This window comes from Watersipora subatra, chromosome 8 (genome assembly GCF_963576615.1).
Source record: "Watersipora subatra chromosome 8, tzWatSuba1.1, whole genome shotgun sequence".
NCBI lineage: Eukaryota > Metazoa > Bryozoa > Gymnolaemata > Cheilostomatida > Watersiporidae > Watersipora > Watersipora subatra.
Window position 1 is genome coordinate 50,394,389 of NC_088715.1, and position 25,563 is coordinate 50,419,951.

General features: G+C 36.0%; 1 protein-coding gene across 1 annotated transcript; it reads left to right on the top strand.

Annotated features, from left to right (window-relative positions):
- Positions 1-386: 386 nt before the first annotated feature.
- LOC137402206 (electron transfer flavoprotein-ubiquinone oxidoreductase, mitochondrial-like) lies at positions 387-24,164 on the top strand. The gene is made up of 13 exons (XM_068088699.1): positions 387-515; positions 2,454-2,558; positions 4,317-4,469; positions 5,582-5,740; positions 8,091-8,287; positions 9,529-9,664; positions 10,573-10,730; positions 11,594-11,705; positions 12,522-12,722; positions 14,998-15,099; positions 17,534-17,614; positions 22,207-22,428; positions 23,306-24,164. Exons 1-13 carry the CDS (start codon positions 476-478, stop codon positions 23,467-23,469), a joined length of 1,830 nt encoding a protein of 609 aa, XP_067944800.1. The 5' UTR covers positions 387-475; the 3' UTR covers positions 23,470-24,164.
- Positions 24,165-25,563: the final 1,399 nt, after the last annotated feature.

Here is a 25,563-nt window from a genome sequence, read left to right on the forward strand (position 1 = left end):
GTTGTCCTTTGTACAGATAACTTTGCATTGCCAAAGCTTGCTGGATACTGCTAAGAGATCACTCTTATCACAAGCTTTCTGAAAAATTCAAATTAGCTGTTATTGACGACTTCGCTGAACAAACTCTTGTGATTTATGCTTTCCAGTAGCTCTATGTCTGTACGTACATGGACCGGTTGATTTCTTACTGCTCTTCACTGCGCAATCGTACGTGCAGAGACTAAACGTGATCAGTATGCACGAGTAAGCACGCTACTTGACGAGTTATCGTAACGATAATGTATCAGACAATGCCTGATTCGTCACAACAGGTCAAGTAAGAGCCAATTAAGCGCGTAAGGTCGAAGTCCAAGAATACCCACAACGAGTAATCTATTTTCATTTCACGTACGCTTTTTATTTCTTCGCTTAGGTAACCGAGTTTCAGAGCCCTTATAAACAATTTGGGACTTATGTTTGCTTTGAGAATTGAACAATGCATCGGGCTTTGACTCACTTAACAAAAAATTTTAAAGGTTTGTATTTTAGACTTTAAACTAATGAACGCTAATACAGGTGTCAGCTAGCATACATCACTAGTAGGCTAGGTAATACAGTATTTTTGCATTCGACTTGTTTATACTCTACTTTCTAATTTTGAGTAATTTAGTGCATCAACTATTAATAGTAGCTAGCTTAATCAATACAATCATTGCAGTATTTTAAATTCGGTGTCTAAACTTCAATCAAGTGCAGGTTGTTAACCATTAAACTTGTTCTTCCAGCAAAAAAATGACATCTTTTATGTGTTAAGAAGTACCATAGATCTGACGAATTGGTCATTGTCTGAATTAGTTACAATTTCTAATTAGGAATTTATCATTTAGATACTTTTTGTATAGCGCAGTTTTAATAAACAAAAAGCCGCTATAAACGTCGGTGGTAGCATTAATTTTCAAAAAATAATTTTTCAATAAATCATTCATCATGGTTATTAAAAAAACTGAAAAGACATCACTTGCATATGCGTAGCTTGAAACTAGGTATGATGTTGTCATAGGACGAAAAATATGAAAGTCCACTCTATACATATTTAGCCTCCAGTTTATTGTGTAACTGTGGATACCTTGTTCAGACAAAAGTCTCATCTATCACACATGGGAATTATTTGTTTTTTAATATCATTGAAACGGTTTATGTATGGTCTAGATCAAGCTGTCAACATGTTTTGACATTCTTTTGTTTAATACATTAGTTTCAGTATTTTGCAAACTTGCAATGAAGAGGAAAATAAGAAAGCTTTTGTGTAGGCCTAACTCATTTGATGAACAAGAGTTTTAAATTATTATCAATGTCATAGTACCTGTATCATTTCCATAATTGTTATTATGGAATTATTATTAATTTTACTATTATAACTTATTAGCCTATGTTCTAGTTAGTAGCCAGCTTTTGCCTAAGCTTTATACGGATTTAGAAAGATTTAATGTTACAACAAAATGCAGATTTAATTTACTGCCATAGAACATATTCAAAAGGTAAGCAATAACTTTTAGTTATCGCAACCTAGACTCAGTTTTCTGCATTGTAGAACTCTAGTTTATGAATGTTCTACCAAGCTATACAAATCGGGTTGAAATAATTTCAAAATGGCCCCGGTGTTGATCCAATTGATTCGGATTGTTGTCAGACAGTCTGGTAGTAGGCTATAACTAATCATGCGTCTTCCTTTGGTTGTCATGTTTTCTAATTTAAATCTTTGCTAAAAGGATCAGTTGATCGATTTCTTTTGCATAAAATCTGTTTTATTCTATCAAACTTGCCAGAATCGGCTTTGAAAAATCAGGATTCTTATTACAGTTATTAAAAAATTGCATTTAACAGTGAACTTCCTTGTTGTTATCAGAACCTTTCCACATTAGTGTGTATTGTTAGGTGTAAAACACAAAAATAAAAAAATGATGCTCTAATATGCTCTAATTCAAAAAATAAAGAAATCACTGTATGCTCTAATTCATCACATATTCGTTGTTAAAAAAATTTATCAAAATTTATGATCTCAAATGTCCCAAATCACTGTGTTTCAATCGCTGTGCTTACTTATTGGTAAGGTAATAAAATGATCGTTTAATACCTCAGCTGAGGAACCTCAGCTAAGAAAGCTAAAATAATATTTTCACTAACTTGATTGCAAACCTTCCCGCAGAGAGTAATGTTTGAATTTACAACTATAGGATGTTCCAGTGGCATCATGTAGTGTTTGATTTTAGAACAATCCAGAGCTAGGAAGTTTGCAAAATGATGTCAGGTTTTTGTATGCCTGAGAACGCTTTCAAAATCTAATTAACCTAAAAGGAATAATTGTAATCTAGAAGGTGGTTATTTAAAAGCCAGCTCAGAGGAGATAAGTTTGAAAACAATTGTTAGATTGCAACAAGCGTTTTGGCACTTTCAAAACTTTGTTGCAATTTCAGGAAGCTGTAGTCTACTTCAGACCTCAAGATGGTACAGCAGCCAGCAGCCTCGAATTACTACCCACCACACAATCAAACCAAGAGAAAGCGATGATCGGTGGAAAAGTATGGAATTAAAAACAGAAATTGTTTTATGAGAGTTATGGACAGTTATTGTTAATTAACCTTTTTGGTGGTGTTTATCATTCCTTAACAACTTAGATATAACAAATTGTGTATTCAGCAACTCTATACATCGAGTTTAGTAAACTAACACTCTAACAGCTGCACCAGTTGATTGCCTTAGAGTATTTCTGAATAATTATGTACCTACTTATTCTTTGTGGCAACGATCACTCACACCGAACCAGACTGCCAGGGTACTAGTATATATATAATAGAGATCTCTCACGGCACACTAGACTGCCAGGGTACTAGTATATATAATAGAGATCTTTCATGGCAAACTAGACTACCAGGGTACTAGTATATATAATAGCGATCTCTCATGGCAAACTAGACTACCAGGGTACTAGTATGTATAATAGAGATCTCTCATGGCAAACTAGACTACCAGGGTACTAGTATATATAATAGAGATCTCTCATGACAAACTAGACTACCAGGGTACTAGTATGTATAATAGAGATCTCTCATGACACACTAGACTGCCAGGGTACTAGTATGTATAATAGAGATCTCTCATGGCAAACTAGACTACCGGGGTACTAGTATATATAATAGAGATATCTCACGACAAACTAGACTACCGGGGTACTAGTATATATAATAGAGATCTCTCATGGCAAACTAGACTACCGGGGTACTAGTATATATAATAGAGATATCTCACGACAAACTAGACTACCGGGGTACTAGTATATATAATAGAGATCTCTCATGGCAAACTAGACTACCGGGGTACTAGTATATATAATAGAGATCTCTCATGACAAACTAGACTACCAGGGTACTAGTATATATAATAGATATCTCTCATGATAAACTAGACTACCAGGGTACTAGTATGTATAATAGAGATCTCTCATGGCAAACTAGACTGCCAGGGTACTAGTATATATAATAGAGATATCTCACAACAAACTAGACTACCAGGGTACTAGTATGTATAATAGAGATCTTTCACGGCACACTAGACTACCAGGGTACTAGTATATATAATAGAGATCTCTCATGGCAAACTAGACTACCAGGGTACTAGTATGTATAATAGAGACCTCTCACGGTACACTAGACTACCAGGGTACTAGGATATATGTTAAAGATCTCAAATGGCAAACTAGACTACCAGGGTACTAGTATGTATACATATTACATACATATTATACATAATAGAGATAACACTATATATTGTTTTCTCTCCCAAACGTGGCAAGAGAGCTAGTGATATTTTAAAAATTATCTACGAGTTTCTCACTATTCAAACCGAATTTAAAAACTTTTTATGACTAAACTTTATGTTATTTAGAATTTTTTATGTAGTACGAAGCAAAAATTTTACATAAACTCTTTACGTTATATGGAATTTGTGTTATAGGATTGCCTACTGTATTATGAGATACTAGCGAACTTCTATTCGAAACTATTTCATTAATCAGGGTGACAGTGGCTGCAAACTTGGTGCGTTATTTGCTAGATGATTTGAAATCAAAATAATCATTTATGTTGATAGACGTTATAACAGGATGTCTGAATAATCCACTGCTTTAGTTTTTTCTACGGGTTGTTTCGTAGGCCAACCAAGCCCGTTTCAATAACATGAAATGTTTGCCCTAGAAATGCGCCTGGGGTCCGTCGTTTCGGGCTTGAGTTGTCTATTCCTTTTTTATAACTTTTGGCTTGAATAGTGTTGTTATGTGACAGACATAGACATGGAGAGAGTGTCGGATGAGGTCGATGTCTGCATAGTGGGAGGGGGCCCAGCTGGCATGACAGCAGCCTGCAGGTTAATGCAGCTTGCTCAGGAACATGACCGAGAGTTGCGTGTATGTCTTGTAGAGAAATCTGCAGAGATAGGTGAGTGATCTGTTTTCAGATTTTGCCGCAGTTCTATAAAATGTTAATATATGACTAGTTTTGGAGTAATTTTTTGAATTGTTAACTTTTCTAAAGAAGTGGGTTAAAATTGTTTTTAATATTTTTCCCGAATTTTCTTAGTCTGCAGTAGCTTTTCCATATAAGAACTAGAACACTGTTTTTTTAAACTAAGATATATTTTGGGATTATCTTCTCCTATTGAATTCATTTAAGAGGGTATTCCTCCTTTGTTAGCTCGCTCGCAATGCTTGTGTACCATTCGTTTTCGATACAGGCAAGGAAAGGATTTTGATCACCCCTTCCGTGTTTTTTTTGGTTATATGAGTTACCTTCGACCTCCAGGATTCACCTTCCTTGAGTCAACCATTATTATGACGCATTGCCCTTTGCCTTGCCTTATTAAATAACGTTTTGGGTTTAGGGGAGTACTGACTCTTATACGAATGATTGTTACAGAGGCTTTTGTTCATATATTTTGAGAACACCTCAGACCTGCTGGAATAGATGGTCCTTTTTATGCCATATATACTCATATATTATATGGCCTATTTTATAGATCTATACCTTATTGTGTACAACCTTTGTGTAGAATATATCCAGGTTTACATCACTTTTTTGTTTGAGTGGTAAAATGTCAACGATTTGTCTATTCATTTGGGGTTATTTTTCTTAAGCACACAAAAACACAGTTTCATTATTACCTTGTTTGTCTAAATGTTACAAAATATTCATTTTCATAAAAAACGTAATCAACTTTGAATTTAAATGCTGTATTAACAGTTGCTTCCATTAGGAAGTGAAAGTGTATACCTTTATGTTGGAAGACGATTTCATCTGAACCATTGATTCTGAGTATCGGAGTTCAATGTTTTATTTTATGAATAACATGAGTTGGTAATAAATAAATATTAAAGAAATTTATACACAAAATTATTTATTAAACATTTGTTCTGCTAGTGGTTTATATAATGGCTAATGAAAGCGTTCATTTTACTTTGACAAATGTTGTAGAATTGCTTGCCAAGCCAAGATTGAAGCAAGATATTTTATTTAGTATGTTATACTAGCTCTCTCATTCTGGATTATTGTAGGAGGACACATCCTTTCTGGAGCATGCATTGAAGCAAGGGCTCTAGAAGAACTTTTCCCAGACTGGCAAGAAAGAGGGGCACCTCTGCATACTCCTGTTACCAAAGATAAATTTTCCATTCTAACAAAAAATAGGGCTTTTCCTGTTCCAATTTTACCAGGTAATACCTGTTACCGTTTCTAGATACAGTGGAACCTCTACTTTGGAAAGGCTAAATGCAAATTTTAAAGTTACGAAACCTCAGTTGGTAGAAATTCTGCTTCAACATGCCAACCTTGACATATCTAGATGTAAACTACCTTTCGTACTTTGTCCTGTTTGTTAGTTTCATTCTTTGGCATATTTAGTTCTTGTAGGTTTGACTTAGAACATGTCTCACTCACTTTCCTTTGCTAGTAAAAGTCATTAAATCATAAGCATTTTGACTCCATTTGTTGAAGAATTGGGAGTTATCAGGTGTTGCATGCGGGATAGGACAACTTGTCTCTAGCAATTAAAGTTCTGTGTTTTGAGATGATGACACTTTTATATGCCAATGCAAATGAATCTTTGAGGGAAGAGGGGGGTTTGCATTAAGCAAGAAATAGTAGGGATAAGTAAATTATTACATTAAATAAACAAATATCAATAATATGTTCTAAAAATTGAGCGTAAAGGAGTCACGCAAAAATATTGGTAGGGATCTAGAGTTGAACCCAGATCTGCCATTTGGCCGCAGCTATGTACAACTTATTGATTTTCCGTTGTGTTTGGCTTGCTGATTGTTGACATATTTTAGATAAAGTCTGAAATGCACTTAGCAATTGTTTGATTTTCATTATCATATTATAATATACTGTGGTTCAAAGGGAAAATCGTTACAAAATAAAATTAATATATACTACTAAAAATACTTTATATTACAATTGCTTTAATTGAAATTTGTAGATTTAGATGTTTTGTCCCAAGAGTGCTTTAAGAGCAATCATTGCAGGCCTCACCAGCAGTACTAGCATATCATCACGGGTTTTCGTTTTGCCTCCAGTGTGCTGCAATGTTTAGAATGTTTGCACTAACCACAACATAGATTAGATTAACGGCAATTAAATATTTGGATGCGGGAGGCCGGTGTTTTAAAGCACTGGTGTTTGACAAAAGGCATTGGGTTGATGGGTTAGTACTCAGCGAGGCAGAGCTTTTTCTGATGATTTTTCACTAAGCTTTTCGTAAAATCGAAATTTTTTTATAGTGCCTGACCTGGTTTAAAAATCAACCAATAGTAGCTTCAATACTGTTTTCAACAATCTTTGCCACGTTTGTTTGTCACAAAAGAATTACTTTAATGGGTAGTTTATTATTTTTGGTAACTTTCGACTAAAAAGTGGAATTATCATTCACACAATTAGCCCAACACACTAATACATACCTATGCCCGGTGCAAGCACCAATACATTGTATTTAGACTCTACCTGATAGGGAGGATGGGCTCAACACTGGTGTCTGCATATATATGGGAGTTGTTCGCCTACGTAGTCTGATATTTTTCCTCAGGAACAAGATATGAATACTGTAAATCCTTGTCTATAAGCCACACCTGTGATCCTAAAATTTTGTTTAAGGGTTTGGGGTTTGGCTTATATACGCAGTCTAAAAAGTATATCTGTAAAACTCTCATTACGTTCAGGTTTAAGGTACCTTTTAGAATGTGCAAATGCTAGAAATAATTTATTCAAATATGAAATATTCAGTTGGCCTACTTGTACTGACGTAATGAGATCATTAGTCGTTGTCACTGTCATGCGGAATCTCTAGCAGTTGGTTACATTTTGTTGGGTTGCTTTTCGTTGATGCCAAAACAGCCTTTCAATTGTTACTGTCCAAATCTACATTCACAACTTCAAATTTAAACGCAGCATCATATTTGGCTGGTGACATGTTACAAAATGTGCTCGCCGGTTGCGGTACTTCTTTGCTGTACGGTAGTTTGCTAAAGACTTAACACGTATCCCCGTATTCAATCCCCAACTCTGCCTCCTTACCTCGATTTGTTGACATCGTGTATGGTGAGATGATGAGTTATGTCAGCCTGTGAATGACTGTTAGCGTCTGCTTCAATAAGTAAATTTTTTAGTCTTTTATTATATTATAATCTTAATTTATTTTAATTCACTCGTCGTTTCAAGAACAAAATATTTAATATCGTTATAGTGGCACAGTTGGTTATATGAAACTAGCTGTCTACTAGCGCAATTTTCAATTTTTGGAAACATTTGTCTCACCAATTTTTGATCTCAATGTTTATGATACAATATTGGCACTGCATGATCCATCCTATTCGCTGCCACCCAATCTATTTTTTTGTTATTTATGTTTTTTTCAGCATTTTAGGTCAAGACGAAGCCGGCTATATGACTCAAGTTGAATTACTGTGAGACCATACAAGGGCTATTTAGTTATAATCTAGTAATAACTAAATTGCCCTCCCTAACGTACATTGAAGTGGATGATGTGAAATGTTTGGGTGGTTGTAGGAATGCCCGTTTATAATCATGGGAACTATTTGGTGAGACTCGGTAATCTAGTCAAATGGCTGGGAGAGCAGGCGGAAGAACTGGGAGTTGAGATATACCCTGGCACTGCTGCCTCTGAGGTGCTCTATCATGAAGATGGTAGCGTTAAGGGAATCGCTACAAATGATGTTGGCATCGCAAAAGATGGTTCTCCAAAGGTGGGAGGCTACTTTCCTCTGGTTATGCACATAGAGTAGGCCCTTAAAATACATTGAGATACGAGTGTCTCAACATACGATCGATTTGAGATACGAAGAAAATTTCAAACAAATCTTTGCTGTGAGATACGAAACAAATTTAAGATATGAGCATGCGAGGCAACTCTCGATACGGCTGCTAGGTGATTAACGATGGGAGAGGCTGTTTATGAGAACAGCATCCCTCAGGCTTTCTTGTCAAGCGGTTTAAAGAAGTCTTTAAAAGGTCAGCTTAAAATGAAAGTGAAAAGAAGTCAGAAAGAGCCCGGAAAAAAATTAGAGTTAAGTTTCGTATAACTTGAGATTAAAACTTATTTTTAAGTGTGTGTGTTTGCGTGTGTGTTTGCAGGTGTGTTTGTTAAGTTCATTTAAGTTAAATTTTAAGTTCGTGTTATGTTACTTTTTGTCACAAAAGTGTAGTGTATTGAGAGTGTTGCTCTTAGGTATTATCCGCTACCATCTGTCTCGAAGGTATTAACTACATACAGTATTGTACATATTAATGTCACATTTTATTGCCAATCATATCCACTTGATAGGCATTTGTTATTTTATGAGCTTTGATATTGAATTAGGACAATTAAAACAGTTTTTTCATTGTAATATGATGTTTTTAGTTGTTCATTTTTCAAAAGGTGAGAATGGATTAATTTCTTATTTAGTTATTTGATATAGGATAATGTGATTTGAGATACGAGTGAACTGACTTATGAGATCGGCAGCGGAACGCATTAAGACCGTGTGTCAAGGTATGACCGTATTTGGCCGTAGTTTTTTGTAGTTGGTACATGTGTCTGCAGATCATCATTTGTGATAAACCTATCAGTCAAGCTAAGAAATGTTAATATCGATCAATTTGTGGCTATGTGACGCCAACTTAAGAGCTTGCTAAAGTGTTAGTAGTTGACCGACTGATTGGAACCAGACTAAGAACCGCTGCTCTGGATGATTACATTGATGTAACATTGTATTTTTCGTTCTTTTTGGTCTTACTAGAGGTTAACTATCCTCTTCATGCTGTTTTGGTGACTTTTCAATAGAAATTTGCAATTCTTTGTTAGAACGAATATGTTCATTAAATATTCCTAGCTGTAAAAGCTGCTTTTCTAGTAATTTATTGTATTCAAGAGAAGACAACTACTTATTAGAATATAGTACCATTTTATACATACAGTCTTTTAATGACACGACATGCCCTTTAGGACTCTTTTGAGAGAGGAATGGAACTGCACGCAAAAGTAACAATTTTTGGTGAGGGATGCCACGGGCAGCTCGCCAAAACTCTTTACAACAAACTGGACCTCAGAAAGAACTGTGAAGTACAAACATATGGCATAGGTAAGCTTGCATCTCTTGCATATATCGTCTTATCTTTACATATATTTGTTTTGCTGGAGTTTTTTTATAACATCTCAGAGTTGGTGTAGTTGTGAAGCCACCATTAATATTGCTACATTCATACTAAGGAATAAAAATAAAAGCTTTTGTAGTGCAACTAATTATGGAATTGGGAGTTATCAACTCTTGACATCAGCAGTTTGCATGGGCTGATAACTCTACTTATTTTATAATATTCTTTTTATTTTACTCTAATTTTTTGTTAAAGAATATATTTTAGGATTTAATCAACAAGTACAAAGATATTTTATATGAAACTTTTCTTAGGTTCTCTAAATGCTAACACGTACCATATTACTCACTGAACCCAATCGTGGATGATAGCAACTATAAATGCCAGTTCTGTATTTTTGTTTATTGAAAACAAAAATATTGTTGTTTCTTGTATTTATTGTTTATTGGCTGTTATATTTTGTCATCATTTAGGCTCTAAAGTTGGTTTCATCATTTAGTTTTGTGACATGTGGTTTCAATGCCGACTTTCTGATCCATCCAAAACACGTTCAAATATTGACATAAAATGCCTAAGACACATTCAATTCTTTAGTTTTATTGTCGTACTTACACATTGTGAAATTGTTTAGAGTTGTCATGTCTGGTGCACTCTTTTTGACAGGGAACAAGCTTTTATTCCTTTAAAAACATTTTATGGCGAATCTCACTAATGCCAACAAAAATGTTATACACACAAATGAGTCTTTTTCAAGAAAACTGTATTTCTATCAGTCTATATTCGATAAAATGAACTACCAAAGTTCTTTTGAATCCATATAGACAGTCGTTTGTAAAAAGTTTTATTATTATTTATTTTGTTACTCTTTTTATTGTCGTCAACAATGTGTTGTCAGGTTTCAAGGAGTTATGGGAGATTTCTCCGGAGCACCACGTGCCAGGAATGGTGGAACACTCCGTTGGCTGGCCCCTAAATCTCACCACATATGCAGGCACATTTCTCTATCACCTCGGGCCTGAAGAAGGAGATAATCTTATTGCTGTCGGCATGGTGGTGAGTAACCATATACAGTAGACGCTCCTATAACGTACGTTCCAAATAATGTAAAATATTTATGGGAAGTTTTTGCTTCCTACTAGGTGAAGGATTTCATAAAATGTAAAATGCCAAGTTGGACAAGTTCTCAAATTTGATGGGAACGTTAATCTATCTTGCCACACTTGCGAAAGAAAAAATTTCATGTGTTAGCATTGTACCTATTATGTATACAACCTTTGCAACAATCTAGTTCGTTGTGATAGATCGCCAAATGTGTCAACAAAACAAAGTATACGGTAGCTGCGCATTGTTCATAAATACAAAAGCGATTTATTGGTGCTGATGTTATAGCGTTGGTCCACCAATCCGAATGTCACAAGTTAGAGTATCGTCAAAAGTTCTCTTCTATTCTAACATTGACCCCTGAATACAGATAGACGATGAACAGTTTGTGCCGCTTTTTGTAAAATATTTTGTGGCTTTGGTGAAGATAGAGTATACTTTGATGTTTTGGAAAATAAGCAAATCGTTAGAGATGTGCTCTCCCATCAAGTTATTGTGGAATTACCGCAATAATCGTCTAGTGAGATCGATCACAATAAGGAGCAAAGTTGGTTGACGCAAACTAATAATGCTACAAGTACGACCCACAGATTAAAAATGTTAAATCAAGTTTTTACTTTTTGTATGGCCAAAGGGGAGAGTTTGGAAAGATCTTTGAACGGATCATTAGGCAATTTAGATGTGTTTTACTGTTCATATAACGTAAAATCCCTATGATGTAAAAGTTGCTGGAGCACGTACTATTGTCAGTTTGGCCTTTTTCTGGTTTCCATTAAGGTCGGTCGTGAGGTGACTTGAGGTGACACGTTTTGCAGGTTGGACTGGATTATACCAACCCTTACTTATCACCATTTAAAGAGTTTCAGAAATTCAAACACCATCCCTCTGTGAGGAAATACTTTGAGAATGGACAGAGAATAGGTTATGGTGAGCTGTTCATTTAGTCGCTGATATGTAGTCGCTGATATGTAGTCACTGATATGTAGTCGCTGATATGTAGTCACTGATATCTAGGTACTGAGATGCCTTGCTTTATGCTTGTTAATAGCTGGTTTTATAGCTGACATGCATTCAGATAGCACAATTTTGCATAGTTTTCCACATTGAGTGCAGATGTATTTGTCACAATTGCCATATGATGTTTTGTATGTCGTGTGCTTTGATCTCTGGTATGTTTGATGATGAGTCAACAGACATGATTCTCATATGTATATTTTTTATTGTACTTGTTAGTATGTTTGGCTTTTCCGCTCATAAATACAGAATTTCAACACCTTTTTCTCTAGGAATTGTCTGACCTTACTATTGCGTCCCTCAATGGTAATTACTTGACTACAGGTAGTTTCCATTAAGCTGTTATTTTATATCGTAGGATGTAAATTGCACACAGTTGTATTCACGTAACAACGGAGAAGAATACTAGACGTATCTCATGGCGTTCGTCATATTTCAAGTTTTTGTTGCTAGCGACGTTTCTGATTTTCATTTTGTAATCGAAAAAGCAGTTTGAAAACAAGATTCTTCATTTTATATGCATGCAACTTTATAAATGTTAAAAACCTTCTGGGCAAATTTCGATCATCGCTAAGCCACTTTCAGACATAGCTAATTATAATAATATAATTTACGGACATATCGCAATAGATTCTTTAGCTGGGGCTGCCATAAGGAAAATAAAACCAATATTTTTGTTGATTAGGTGCTCTACAACGTGTTTGACGAAAATGTGTCCATTTGTTGCAGGAGCTAGGGCTCTTAATGAAGGAGGCCTGCAGTCTATTCCCACACTAGCCTTTCCAGGAGGCTGTCTCATCGGCTGTAGCCCTGGCTTCATGAATGTTGCTAAAATAAAAGGCACTCACAATGCGATGAAGTCAGCGTTGTTAGCAGCTGAGAGTGTATTTGACACTATAGCCCATCACAGCGAGGACTCGAAAACAGCTGGTAAACACTTATTTTATTCTTATTACCTAGTAGCAGTAACCTCAGCTGCCTGGAATTCCTTTTCTCCTCAATGAGATAATCTACAGGTGGGTGTTTCAAAGCCTGGTTCTCCGGAGACAGACGGAGTTTTAAAACCGAATATTTTTATCGATTTGATGGAAGGCGCAGAACATATGACTGTGAAATTTGGATAAACTCGGGCATAAAACTTTGAGAACGCACACACTGACAGCGTGACATTTATTGGTATATATTGTGTTTATTTGATATTTTATTCTGCAAAAGGACAGGTTGGATGCGCTATAAATTTGTTCATTTAAACCCATTAAAAATTTATTTTGACGCAAGTTTTTAGTAGTCTGGCCTGATGAAAGTTGTTAGTTCCGGGGATTTTTGATTGAACAACTTTTAGTCTGGCAGGCGTTTGTATCATACAGTAAAGCATTACTCTGCAGCTAATCAGGTGGTGTCTTTAGAAAAACTACAAACTTATTTGTAATTTAACGTTACATTCCTGTTGACCAACTATTGTACATCTTGCTGACCAACATGCATGGAGCTGCTGGTATGACATGTACCATAAATTTTGGCGTATAAGTGAAAAATTGACTCGAAATTTCAAGCTTAAAAGTCCATCCTCAATTTTTATGGTAGGAACATTTTTCATGACTTGGGTTGTAGTGAAATTCAAAATAAAAAAACATCTCAAATCAAAATTATGTGACATGGCATATAGGGATTTGTTTATCCTACCCAACTTGAGATGGATCAAACATAAAGTCCCATTCTTCACCGTTCAAATTGTCATCGTTTGGATTCTGTTCTGGAATAACTTTTTTTTCGAATTTGACATGCTTTTGTAATATCTGTCTACAAGCCCACCCTTTGGTAATTCATTTGCCACACCCACTATCATCCATTACTCCTCTTTCTTGTACATGAATCGCGATCCCTGACAGACAACCGTCTTGTGGCATGACATTTCTGTTAGAAACACACATTTTATCAAAGGCGGCAGGTTTATTATTTTGGCCGGCCAAAGAATTAAACCTGATTTTTAAAGACTTCGCCATCGTAAGGCGAACCAATAAGATGGTGAAGTTTTGTTTCCGTGCCTTGTGGTCTACACTAGAACTGTTGTCTTTCGTTCTTTTATTAATTGTTGTTCGAATTGCCGATGACAAAAAAGCATGGGCATTTTTAAACCAAACTTTAGACGTTGACTTATACACCAGGTCAACTTATATGCCATATTTTACAGTATTGCCTCCAGCTGGAACTGAATCATTGGCTAGTTATTGCTATCCTTAACTGCTAATCATCCCCTCACTAGTATACACTAGTTAGTTGTAGAGGATTTTAGCTTGTTTGATATTATCTCCCTTTTTACTATTCAGGTCTCCTAAACTGACAAGAGGAAAAAACTCCCAAATATTTAATAAGCTTTGATACCATATAATATATGGTATATCATATATGATCTGAATTTGCTGTTTTCAATAATGTTAGTAGCTCACTGTATTTCTATTGAATATCTTGTGAAAAGGTTAAACCAGTGACTTTAACGCAGCTTGAATTAAATTGTCATGTGGATTTCCAAGGAATCTTAGTTCATTTTTTCATTTTAATTGGTACGAGACATTCACTGTGTTTTCTTGTTATGAATAGGTTCGGAGCTGCCCAATGTTGACGAATTGCCACCCTATTGTTTCAACAACTCTAAGTTGCACTATAAATCTTTCCAAGATTCGGTATGCATCTCTGAAAACAAAGCTTGTGAAAGTGAACTCGCTTGCAGGTCAAGGTCACTTTTCAGTTCAGGCGTAGTCAAATAGTTGCACTAAAAAGTAATTATTTCACCATCATTATATGAGCAACCCATATTTTGCATGTAAACACTTGTGTAAAGGAAAAAATGTCAAGCAGAAACAATTGTGAGTAGCTGTAAAGTGTTTTCATAGCAGAGACTCGTGTGGTTGTGTGAGGAAATTTTTTTACCTCCACTGGGGAGAGCTTACTCAAAGATTATTGATTTAGAGCCATCAGTGGTGAGCGTTTCTAAGGTAATGAAGAACCGTCATAGCAAATGTCTTCACACTAGTTTATCAAAGTGAAATGGTTTCTAATGCGTTTGGGTTTTACCGTTTTGATGATTTGTAATGGGCGTAACTCCAAACCCATTTGAGGCACAGAAACGTTATGAATAATACCGCTTTTAGTGTACCAAATTCCTCTCTTTATTCACACTAGTAGTTAGTCTCTGTCGTCATCACAGGTCTCTTCCCTGAGAACTACGAGGAGTCAGTCAAAAACTCTTGGATCTGGAAAGACTTGAAAAAGGTTCGCAATGCACGACCATCATTTCACACACCCCTCGGTTCGTATTCTTGAGTTCTATTGGCTCTGACATTTTTTTTACTACTTCATTTTATGAAATGCGATGAATACTTTGCAGTTTGTCAGTGTTATAGTGAGGTGTCATTACGAATGTCATATGTGATTACAAGCTACTGATCAATCTGAAATCTATATGAGTGGCTACAGTCTGGTGTATGGAATGTAATTCAATTCGCAGTTGAATATAGATTAGGCTGGTTAGAAATTGTTTGAATTTATTCTCTAAACACCGTGTAAACATATGAGTACCAGATGCTGATGCGATGGTATATTTATATCACTTATAAACAATACTAGCTGCGCTACCCGGCATTGCCTGGGGGTTAAAAATCAGCTTATAAACAATGAGAGTTGCCTGTCACCTGCTATTAGCCTGGCACATTGTCAATAGATAATTTGAGTAAGCTCACTAATAAGAGCGTATTTGCTCTCATATAGCGACATATATCTCCTAGCAAATCTTTCAAGCTCGTGTGGCTGAATTGGTAAGACGTCGGACTGGTGAATAGAAAGTTTCGAGATCAAATCATCTGCTTTACGGATTTTTTCTTCCAAGATTTTATTAGCTACAGATGTACGTATACAACGACGGTCAAATATACAAACTTTGAGAAATATATATATATAGATGCACGACTGCTGACCTCATTTGTGGAGAAGTGTGGGCATGTCCTTTTCTTCTGAGCATTTTAACCTCGATCAAGTTTGGGTGATTTTACTGTTGAAACATCTTGGCTTGCTTGCGCGGAAACTGATACATCCTGTTGGGTCTCTACACATTATTGATAGTATAGGCAAACTCAAACATACGAGGTTAATCGATTCTGATATTTACTATCCATGTCAAGATCTTATGTTGGAGCAGCGACTTTTATGAGAATACATTGGGTTTAGCTCGAGTTGTTCTACACCTTGAAAACATTTAGCTTCATGTACACGTAATTACATATGGTGTTAAAGCTCGTCCATATAAAATAGAAGTGAAAATCAAATTGTATGTAGATAAGCTGTGCAAATACATTAAGAATCAATAAAAATAAGTTACTGGTAATATCCTGTATGTTAGGGACACGCGGAGAGGGCAGGCGTAGCGATACAGGACATAGATGGCGTATAGCTAAAGGCTGCAACAGAAATAAGGAGCCGGAACTAATTTTGTTTGATTCATAGCAGGGGATCAGAGCGGAGCTTGATTTTAAAAACCATCGATCAGATTTAACAAACGCTTTTTAGGTGTCTGAGGTAGAACCTGAAAATATCCTTAAAACTCAAAAAGTTTCATCCTTTAGTTCTTTTATAAAGTTCACTCTACAGGAATTTTATAAATTAGTATGATTTATTTATGTGTAATTTATTAAAATGGATTTAAAATGTGTTTTTAATCATCACTTGCAACCTCTTCATTGTCATTGGTTTCGGGCTTTAATTTCTTCTCATCACGGTCACTTTTCCTTCATGATTACTACTAGACAGCTTCTGAGAGCCTTCAAAGAATTGATCCAAAAATGTTTGTTCAGGTTCTTTTTGTTGGTTGTTTTAATTTTAAGAAAAGCATAGCCTACCGCTTTTTTACAACTTCCACTATTTGCAGTCGTCTTCCTATGATCTGTGGTTTTCTACTTAAAAAAGGAAGGTATGAAGCATCGTTTCATATTTTTTAAGCTTAAACTAACTATCCGCGGGTGAACTACATCCATATGTGCCAATTTACAAAACTTAATGTGTCAACAGATTTTGAAATCTTATTTTGGGATTTAGTATTAAGTATTAGTCCAAATTACATGCCTAATTAACAAATCCTTATACGGAGGAGATTGCGAGTCAAGGTTTGACTGGTTTTTCACCTTTGTAAAAAATAATACCCATGCTGATTGTCTTTAATTGGCTAATGAAGTCGCCTGCAATAGTTGTTTATTGGCTAATGAAGGTACATGCTTATGGTATTTCTCATCAACCATTTTTCTATTTTCATCGGATGGTACAGACTATTGTAATTGCAGTCTTTTCATTTGATATAAGATTCAGAAAAACAGCTCCCTTTGTGCTGCAGAATCGCACCAATGAAATACAAGCACAAGAGTGGCGCACTCCAAATTAACTTTTACATGATGATCCTAACATTGGTGCCTTTGGAAACATGTGAAAAACATACCATTTTTGGCATCAATACAAAGCATGCGCTTTTGTGACACCCAGTAAACACAACACTTGAGTTTATCATGAAAATTCAGCTGATATGAATTGGAAAACTTCACTCGTCTGCACTATATTAATCTCATCTCTCACCACCTTTTTATTCTTGTGTAGCTCCGGGTCTTGGAGAAATGTTATTTTTACATCAGCATTGAGGAAGTATGATTGTAACCTTGGTAAAGACTATCATTTATATAGCTGATAGTTCTGCCTCCTTACAGGTTGGATGGGTGGCATAGCCTACACCGGACTTTTCAGTGTATTACTCGGTGGTAGGGAGCCATGGACTCTGCATCACAAAGGTAGGAATTATATGAATATCAATTCCTAAGAGGTGCATCGCTAGTATTGAGAGCATGTGGTAAGATGTCTTCTCATTAAAAACACTCTTTAAAGTTGTTACGTTATCTTACTGGTTGCTTTCTTAGGCATGACCTTGGAAGACATTCTTAGGGAGGGTTGGTTTTACAACAAGTATAAGATTTCATGTCATTTGTAATTTCTTAATCAGAGGTCAAGTTATTGGAAAGAAATTTTCTCAATTTTTTTTTGTAAAACTGTAGTTAATAGATTACAGGATCGTACAGCGGATCGTAGAGTTTCCTAGCTTGAATGGAATTACTAACTGGGTAACTCTTGAATTATTCTGCTAGTCAATATGTATTTTTCGTTTATCTTATGAGTTCTTTATGATTCGCAAACTCATTTGCAATTTTTGGGCTTAACATTTTCATTAAAGTCTTTCCCTGATTCTATAGTTGCTATCATACAAACCTTTGTTTACTTAAACAACTAATTGGTTTTTAAATGCCATTGTAGTCAATGTATTTCTTCTGTTTGTATTTGTTTTATCCATGGTGGGTAGAATAAACTTATTTGTAAGCTTAGAGCCAATAAAGAATGACTTAGACTAAATTGTCAGACTCATTTGGTTGCCTGCACATGCCTTGCGAGATGCTTGACAGTAAGCGCGTGTTTAGGTCCTTGGAAACACCGTGTGGCTGAAGTAAAGGGGCAGGTGCTTTTGAGTGGCTGGTAGTGTCACTCAGTTAGTGGTTATGTTGAAGGCTGACATAAAGGGGCAAGGGCTTTTGAGTGGCTAGTAGTGTCACTCCTCGGTTAGTGGTGATGTTGAAGGCTGACATAAAGGGGCAGGTGCTTGTGAGTGGCTGGTAGTGTCCCTCTTCAGTTATTGGTGATGTGAAGGCTGACATAAATACCAAGTCCTATACTCATTTATATTTACTTTGCAATTTATTAAATTAAATTTGTAATTTTAGTAATGAGCTTTGGAAGGCATTTCAAGACACTCAATTGGGTCTCTAGTATTCCTTTACAGCAATCATTTATGATAAAAAATTGTTCTCTCTTGCGTCAATAGACAAATTTGAATAGGCTCTATGAAAAACTTTTTTTTTATCATTTTGTAATGTAATATCAATTATTAACGTTTCCATACAGTATTCTTTTGATTGCAGACCAAACTCAGGGACCTCTTATTGGTATGACTATACTACTATAATATTTTTCTGACATCGTGTAGCATGTGACTTCATAACAATTCAGAGCTATGAAATTTGCAAAAAATACGTCAGGGTTTTGTTTTAATAAGTGCTTTCGAAATATGAGTACCCTAAACAAATTAATAGTTATGTTTAAAGTTATAAAGACTTGTTGTTCTCTTGTCACTTTTTAACGATGTGAGTTTGAGCGAAAGCTTAAATTTTGCCTGTCTATAAGAATTCAATAATAGTCATTCAGCTTTCATAATTAAAGTGGTTGTCACACAAGAATTTTGCAAACTTTATTTTGTAATAAATGTTTTTCATGTTTTTATTATGTCGCATCAAAATCAATTTTACCTCTTTCGGCTTGTCCTTCCCATGATGCCATGTTTAGTGCTCTGCTTATAGACTTCTATTGCTTCCAAAGCTTTACCTCACGGTAATCGACTGTATATCCGATATGTAGTACTTCCGATATCAACGTATACGCCAATTCTAAAACACATAAAACTTGAAAACAAAAAGGCTCGGCTCATCCGTGCATGACTCTGACTTAGAGAGCAAGGATATTTGTGTCAACAAAAAAAGAGGCTTTGAATGTGTTGTTTTTAGGAAATTTAAATGAATTTAATACACAAAGTTCAAAGTTTAGAGATATGCTTTCCTTCTTATATAAATACAATGGTTCTTCATTTATTACGGTTAATAGGGAACATCAACTGCCAAAAAGTGGTTCATGGTCAAACCAGCAAGCGGCAAAAAGGGAAAAACAACAAAATAACATATACCTTTCATGTATATATATATATATATACATATACATGTATATGTTATTTTGTCATTTTTCACTATATATATATATATATATATAAATTTCAGTCTATCGTCGTTCGGTCCAGCTATAGCTATTACCATATAGGAATGATATAAGATCTGCTTTGTGCTGCATTTAATCGTGGAACATCCTGTTCACCGGGCAATAACCTAACCAATTAAGTTACTGCGAGATGCAATGGATTCATTAGGCGATATGAGTCGTTATCTCGGTTAAAATAGGCATAGCATTTTGCATTACGCAGCGTCACTAAAGCTTGCTCTCACATCTCTTATTGGTTGGTTTAGCAATACGGATTGTAGCGTACTCAAATTAGCCATTGGCAATGTGCCAGGCTAATGGCAAGTGGCAGGCAACTACCTTGCCTGCCACTGTTTATATGCTGTGTTTTAATACCCGTGCAACGCCAGCGTTGCGCTAGTTTTGCATAAACGGTAGACCGAACCCAATTTATATGTTCGATCTAGATAGAGTAAAAGCACTTGTAGCCTAAAATTAGTTGATTTACTGCGGGGCTTCACCTGACGATATCTTCTAGACTGACTAACTTATTCATCTTGTCAATGGTAAGAAAATGCTGCAAGGTTATTTTGCTGCTGAAATGATTTCTATGAATTGTCTTCTCTTATGTAGCTTCTTCTGTGAGCTCTTCACTTATAGATTACTACCAGGGGTTGTTTAGAGAAGCTAGTTGTTAATATGCATGGATCATAGGCTAATAGGTTACTTTTTATTAGTTTGAAATATTGTCAGTCACTGTAAATGTTGACTCGCGTCTTCTCTATCCGCGTTGTGCATGGTAGAGCTACAGTTATTAAAAACACTGGTAATGCACAGATACCACTACAGGCGAGGAATCACTGCACTCTCTAGATATAGAGTAGTGTTGGGCCGGTACTGGGTTAACCGCTCTTACCGATACCGAGGGATTCTCGGTATCCGAGGAAACCAATCATTTTCGGTGACAGCTAGGTATCCGCGGCCGGTTTGATATGATCGGTATTTATCCGTAAAAGCTTACCGGTAAATGATTATACGGATATCTGGAGAGATTTTTAAAACGCTTCGTGACGAACATGCTAATCTCAGCACGCATTGGCGAACAAATTCAACGAAAATTTCCACGCTTACTGTATCTATTATTACATTACGTTACATTGATAATGCCACCAGCCTCGAAGGTTTGGGAGCTCTCCACAGATGGGAGGATGTATAAAGACTTTAACGGGACTGGACTCTAATTGGACTGCGTATAATTATGTGATTACATTACCTGATTACAATATGTGATAGTAAGATTTCTGTAAACTGTTTCAGTATATTTAACAAAGAGAGCCCCTTGCCATTATCTATCTGTTCTTTATTATACATATCATTTGTATCAATAACTATATTTTTAATAGAATAAACAATAAAAACATCTATCATGAAAATTATATTTCCATCTTTCTTTTCTTTGTTGGCTTTCTGAAACAAGGAGTCTCTTTGCCGTGACAATATACTGCTGACTAAAGAATGTTTTTTGCACAGGGTACTTTTTGCACAACGATAAAAGTTGTTTGAGACAGTTATGATTTAAAGTTTAAACCATTAAACTTTAAACCATTTAAAGACACACTGATAACCACATACCGAACAATAGTACCGACAATACCGAACTTTCTTAGTTGGCAAAGGATAACGAAGATGGTAAATACCGAGGATACCGATACCGGGAAAACCGATAAAAATGTGCAAGGATATCTGATCCGGCACTAAATTAGATACTGGCCCAACACTAATATAGAGTGATGCATGGATGGCTTAATTTCTCAATGAGGGTCACACAATTACAAAGAGTTGTTCAAATATTTAGCAAAAACGAATATTAGGGATTCAGATCAGAGGAGTTTCTTACTAAAATTGTGGCAATTGGTGATAGTTGTGGTCATGCTCCCTTATTTGGTGCTTTATTGGACCAAGAAATGATAAAATTGCACTCATTACAGTATTAACAATAGAGCAAATCAGACTTTATATATAGTTTTGGGACTCTATCTGTAAAACTTGAAAGGTATTCGAGCCCAAAGCTGAAACACTATGCATGGCTGATTGTGTCCCAACAGGGACATGGACAGGGACATGAACAGGGAGTGAGAGCCACATGATTATGCCTGACGAAGGATTTGCTTTCCTAGTTATTGATAGGTCATCATACAAAAGGTTTCATAATTTTTTAATATAAAGCACCCAGCTTGGTAATATTCATCACCAAAAGTGCAAATCATTTTGGTTTGCTTTGTTCTGATTGCGTCTCTATAGTAACAATAATCCATATTTTACAACGATTGAATAGTTGAAATGGTTCGATAGGCATAATCAGTTGCCTGTGACAGAGCTGTCACTCCGGTCACACATTAAGCTTTATTGACAGTTGTGATCTCCTGCAATGGAATCATGGTGATTATCACTCCTTACCACTCAGCCACATTCTTAATAAAGAAAACCTTCAAATTTTGTTTCATTTGCTACCCGATTTGGAAAAATAGCCTAAATTTTGTGTCTGACTGTTCAGGGCCGGACTCTCAAAGCCTCAAACCTGCCAAGGATTGCAAGCCAATTGAGTATGAGAAGCCAGATGGAAAAATAAGTTTTGACTTGCTCACGAGTGTCGCTCTCACAGGAACCAATCATGATGGAGATCAACCGGTACATCTCACCTTGAGGGATGATGATGTGCCTGTCAACAATAATCTAGCTATTTACGATGGTCCTGAAGCTAGATTTTGCCCAGCAGGTTGGTTCATCGATTTTTTCAATAGGTTTACTGGTCCTCAAAGTTGGTGGGTTTGACTATGTAATTGGTGTAAGTAACTTGGACTATTGTGGTCCTCAGTGTTAGTCTCAGTGTATTGTTGTACAGTCAATCGTAGTTACTGAGGTGTATGAAGGTGCATCCATGAACTGTGTCGAATAGACTTTGGTGAGCCAAGGAGTCTGTTATATGAGCCTATATCAACATCAAGGGCCTACGTGTGGTTTCCCTCTAAAAATGCTGATCAAACTAAGTATTTGAGAGTTTACAAATATGGTAGAACACCGGGATATGGTATTAATCTGTTCCGTGGTTGGGATTGTAAAGTGAAATCGCCGAATGGCGAAGCCTTTTACCGCATATGCTTCTATTTTGGAGAAATGCCTCAGTAGAGGAACTTGTCGCTGGCGACTGCTCAAAATATTTATGAAATGCCTCCTGTATATGTTATTAACACCGTCCGTAAGATAGCTTGTGAGAATTTGTTTTTGGTGTTTGTACAATAGATCTAGCATGGTTTCTATACTAATCCTTATTTCTGCCGATGACGCTTAAATTCTGTTTCCCTTTCTCCAATTTCATCATTATATACAAATCGCTTTTCATAGTACACATCTTTTCCTTCTCAATTAACCATCACCAACTTTGAAATCCATGATTAACAAATTCAAGTTTAGTATAAGCACTGAAAACTACAACACAAATACGATATTGCATTCATTTTCAAGGAGAAACAATGCCTTCAAATGTGGAAGAAAGCCCTAGAGTTTGTCAGGAAATAGTTGCAACAGGCTGCTGGCATGAATACGCAAATCTCTCATCCAGTAATGTCTGTGTACCTTTGTGCTGTCTGTTACAGGGGTGTATGAATATGTAGAGAATGAGGACGGTGATGGGAAACATCTGGTCATCAATTCACAAAACTGTATCCACTGCAAGACTTGTGACATTAAAGACCCCAGTCAGAATATAAACTGGGTGTGTCCGCAGGGTGGTGAAGGGCCAGCCTATAGCGGCATGTAGAGAGCACCTGTGACACATGTCATCGCAAGATTAGCAGTAATCATTATTCCTGCTTGAGTGATTTTGTAAGTGGAATGTAAGCCAGCTATGCAAGTGATTCGTGGTCAACTCAATCAAGGTCAATTTCTTTTAAAGGATTATCGCCCGATACTGAAAATTTTTAAAGATTAGGAAGTTAGAGATTTAATTCGTTGGCTCACATTTTACGTAACAGCACTGTCTTTTGGTGCTAATTGGAAGTAGTGTCTAGTCTTCCAGTTTGTGCGCATTCCTATGGCTAGGATCTTCAGCTGTTTTTGGTGTCACTTTTATTTGCCAGTTTTGTGTTTTATGGGCTTGTGAATAGCTCAAGTATTACTTTTTATTGGCTTCACCCCGCCAGAAGTTGCTAAATTCAACTTTCTGCTGCTGTCTGCGGTACACCGTGAGGTACTATCCGTTTGTGGCAGCTTTTACCATTTTGAATTTATCGTAATATTCTTCTCTAGATATTCTTTGTTACCTAGCTGCAGTATTCTTTTCTAAACCTGTGAAGTACATTGAAACAGCTCTGTTTGATATTATAGTCACTGTTGGAATTTTTATCAAAATTATTATTTGCGTTGATTTTTTTGTCATTGCCTCACACCAAGATACTGCAAATAAATTATCAGTATAATTTTGCACATTTTGTGCCGAAATAAATTATTCTACACAGCAAAGTTTATCTGCAATGTTGATTTCTTAGAATTTTATTTACAAAATATGTACAGTACATGCAGTGTGTTGGATCTCTACAGATAAACAAGTCAGCGTTTTTTGGGGGACACAACTCCTGCCTCTTTGAACATGTTTATTATCTCTTTGGTCGCTTGCGTTTTCTCCGCTCGTATCTCAGCTAGTTTTGCCTCAGGAATTATGACTTCATCGTACAGACTCGGATGGTGTGACAAACCCCTCTCTTTCATCCATGTCTCCAGTATATCAGGGTCAATAAATAGAACATTACCCAGTACAAACTACAATGTATGTCAATTAAAGGTTTCAGGTAGAGAAAATAATTGCAAATTAATGTTTTTATGGTTTTTATGGTCATTACAAGACAAGGTTGTTGTAAGGTCTTTATTATAAGGCACACTCGGGGCTGGCGGGCTGCTCCAACTGGCAGCTTCCTGGTTAAGATGCACATTAGGAAAATCTCACAAGAGCAACTAATCATTTTTAAAAGAGCAGTCTGAATGGCCAAACTAAAATAATTGCTAGGTATTGCTGTGGCAATACTATAGTGCAAGTATATCTAACAGCACCGAGGTCGTCTCCAGTACTGTGAAAGATCATCAGGTGAGCTGATAAAGCGCAGATAATAGCTATGCGCGCAATTATTCAGCAATGTCTAATGCAGTTGTCTGATGCAGATGTTACCGTGTCAGGCTTTTAAGTCGAAGGCTGTGAGTTCAAATCTCAGATGATGCAATCTTTTATCACAACTTCAAACTGTGGCTTTGGACAGATCAATAAATGAACATGGCTCTTTTTAAAGTAAAGATTGCTTGAAGGAACTTTGGTTTTTTTATGGTGATTATGGACAAAAATGGCAGTTGTTTAGTTAAAATCTGCCTTATAATTTAAAAACCGGTGGCAGGAGCCACTAGCGCTTTTCCATGTGGAATGGCTTACTGGTAGAGCACCCTTTCAGTTATAACCCAGTTTTAGCTCGCTCTATAACTGCTGCAGAAAATCTTTTTTCCACATGACGTGCTCAACGGGTTCCTCTAAACTAGCTTACTCCGGAGCTTGTATGAAGTATTTGGCACGGAAACATGTATGCTGTTAGTTATAAAACTTCATCTTCGTGTTAATTACATCGTATGACCTCTAGTTTCAAATGTCTCTCATTATATTTGTGTGAGATAGACTTTTCAAATACTACCGTATGATTTTATTATTTTATATTAAAATAATAAAATCATGAGGTAAAATTTTGATTTTATTGCGCACATATAAAAATTATATATTTATATGTTATTGTTATTTATTATATTTGTATATATGGTACAGACATATATATAATATACTGTATAATACATATAGTCATTTTTGTTACGTGGGCAATGC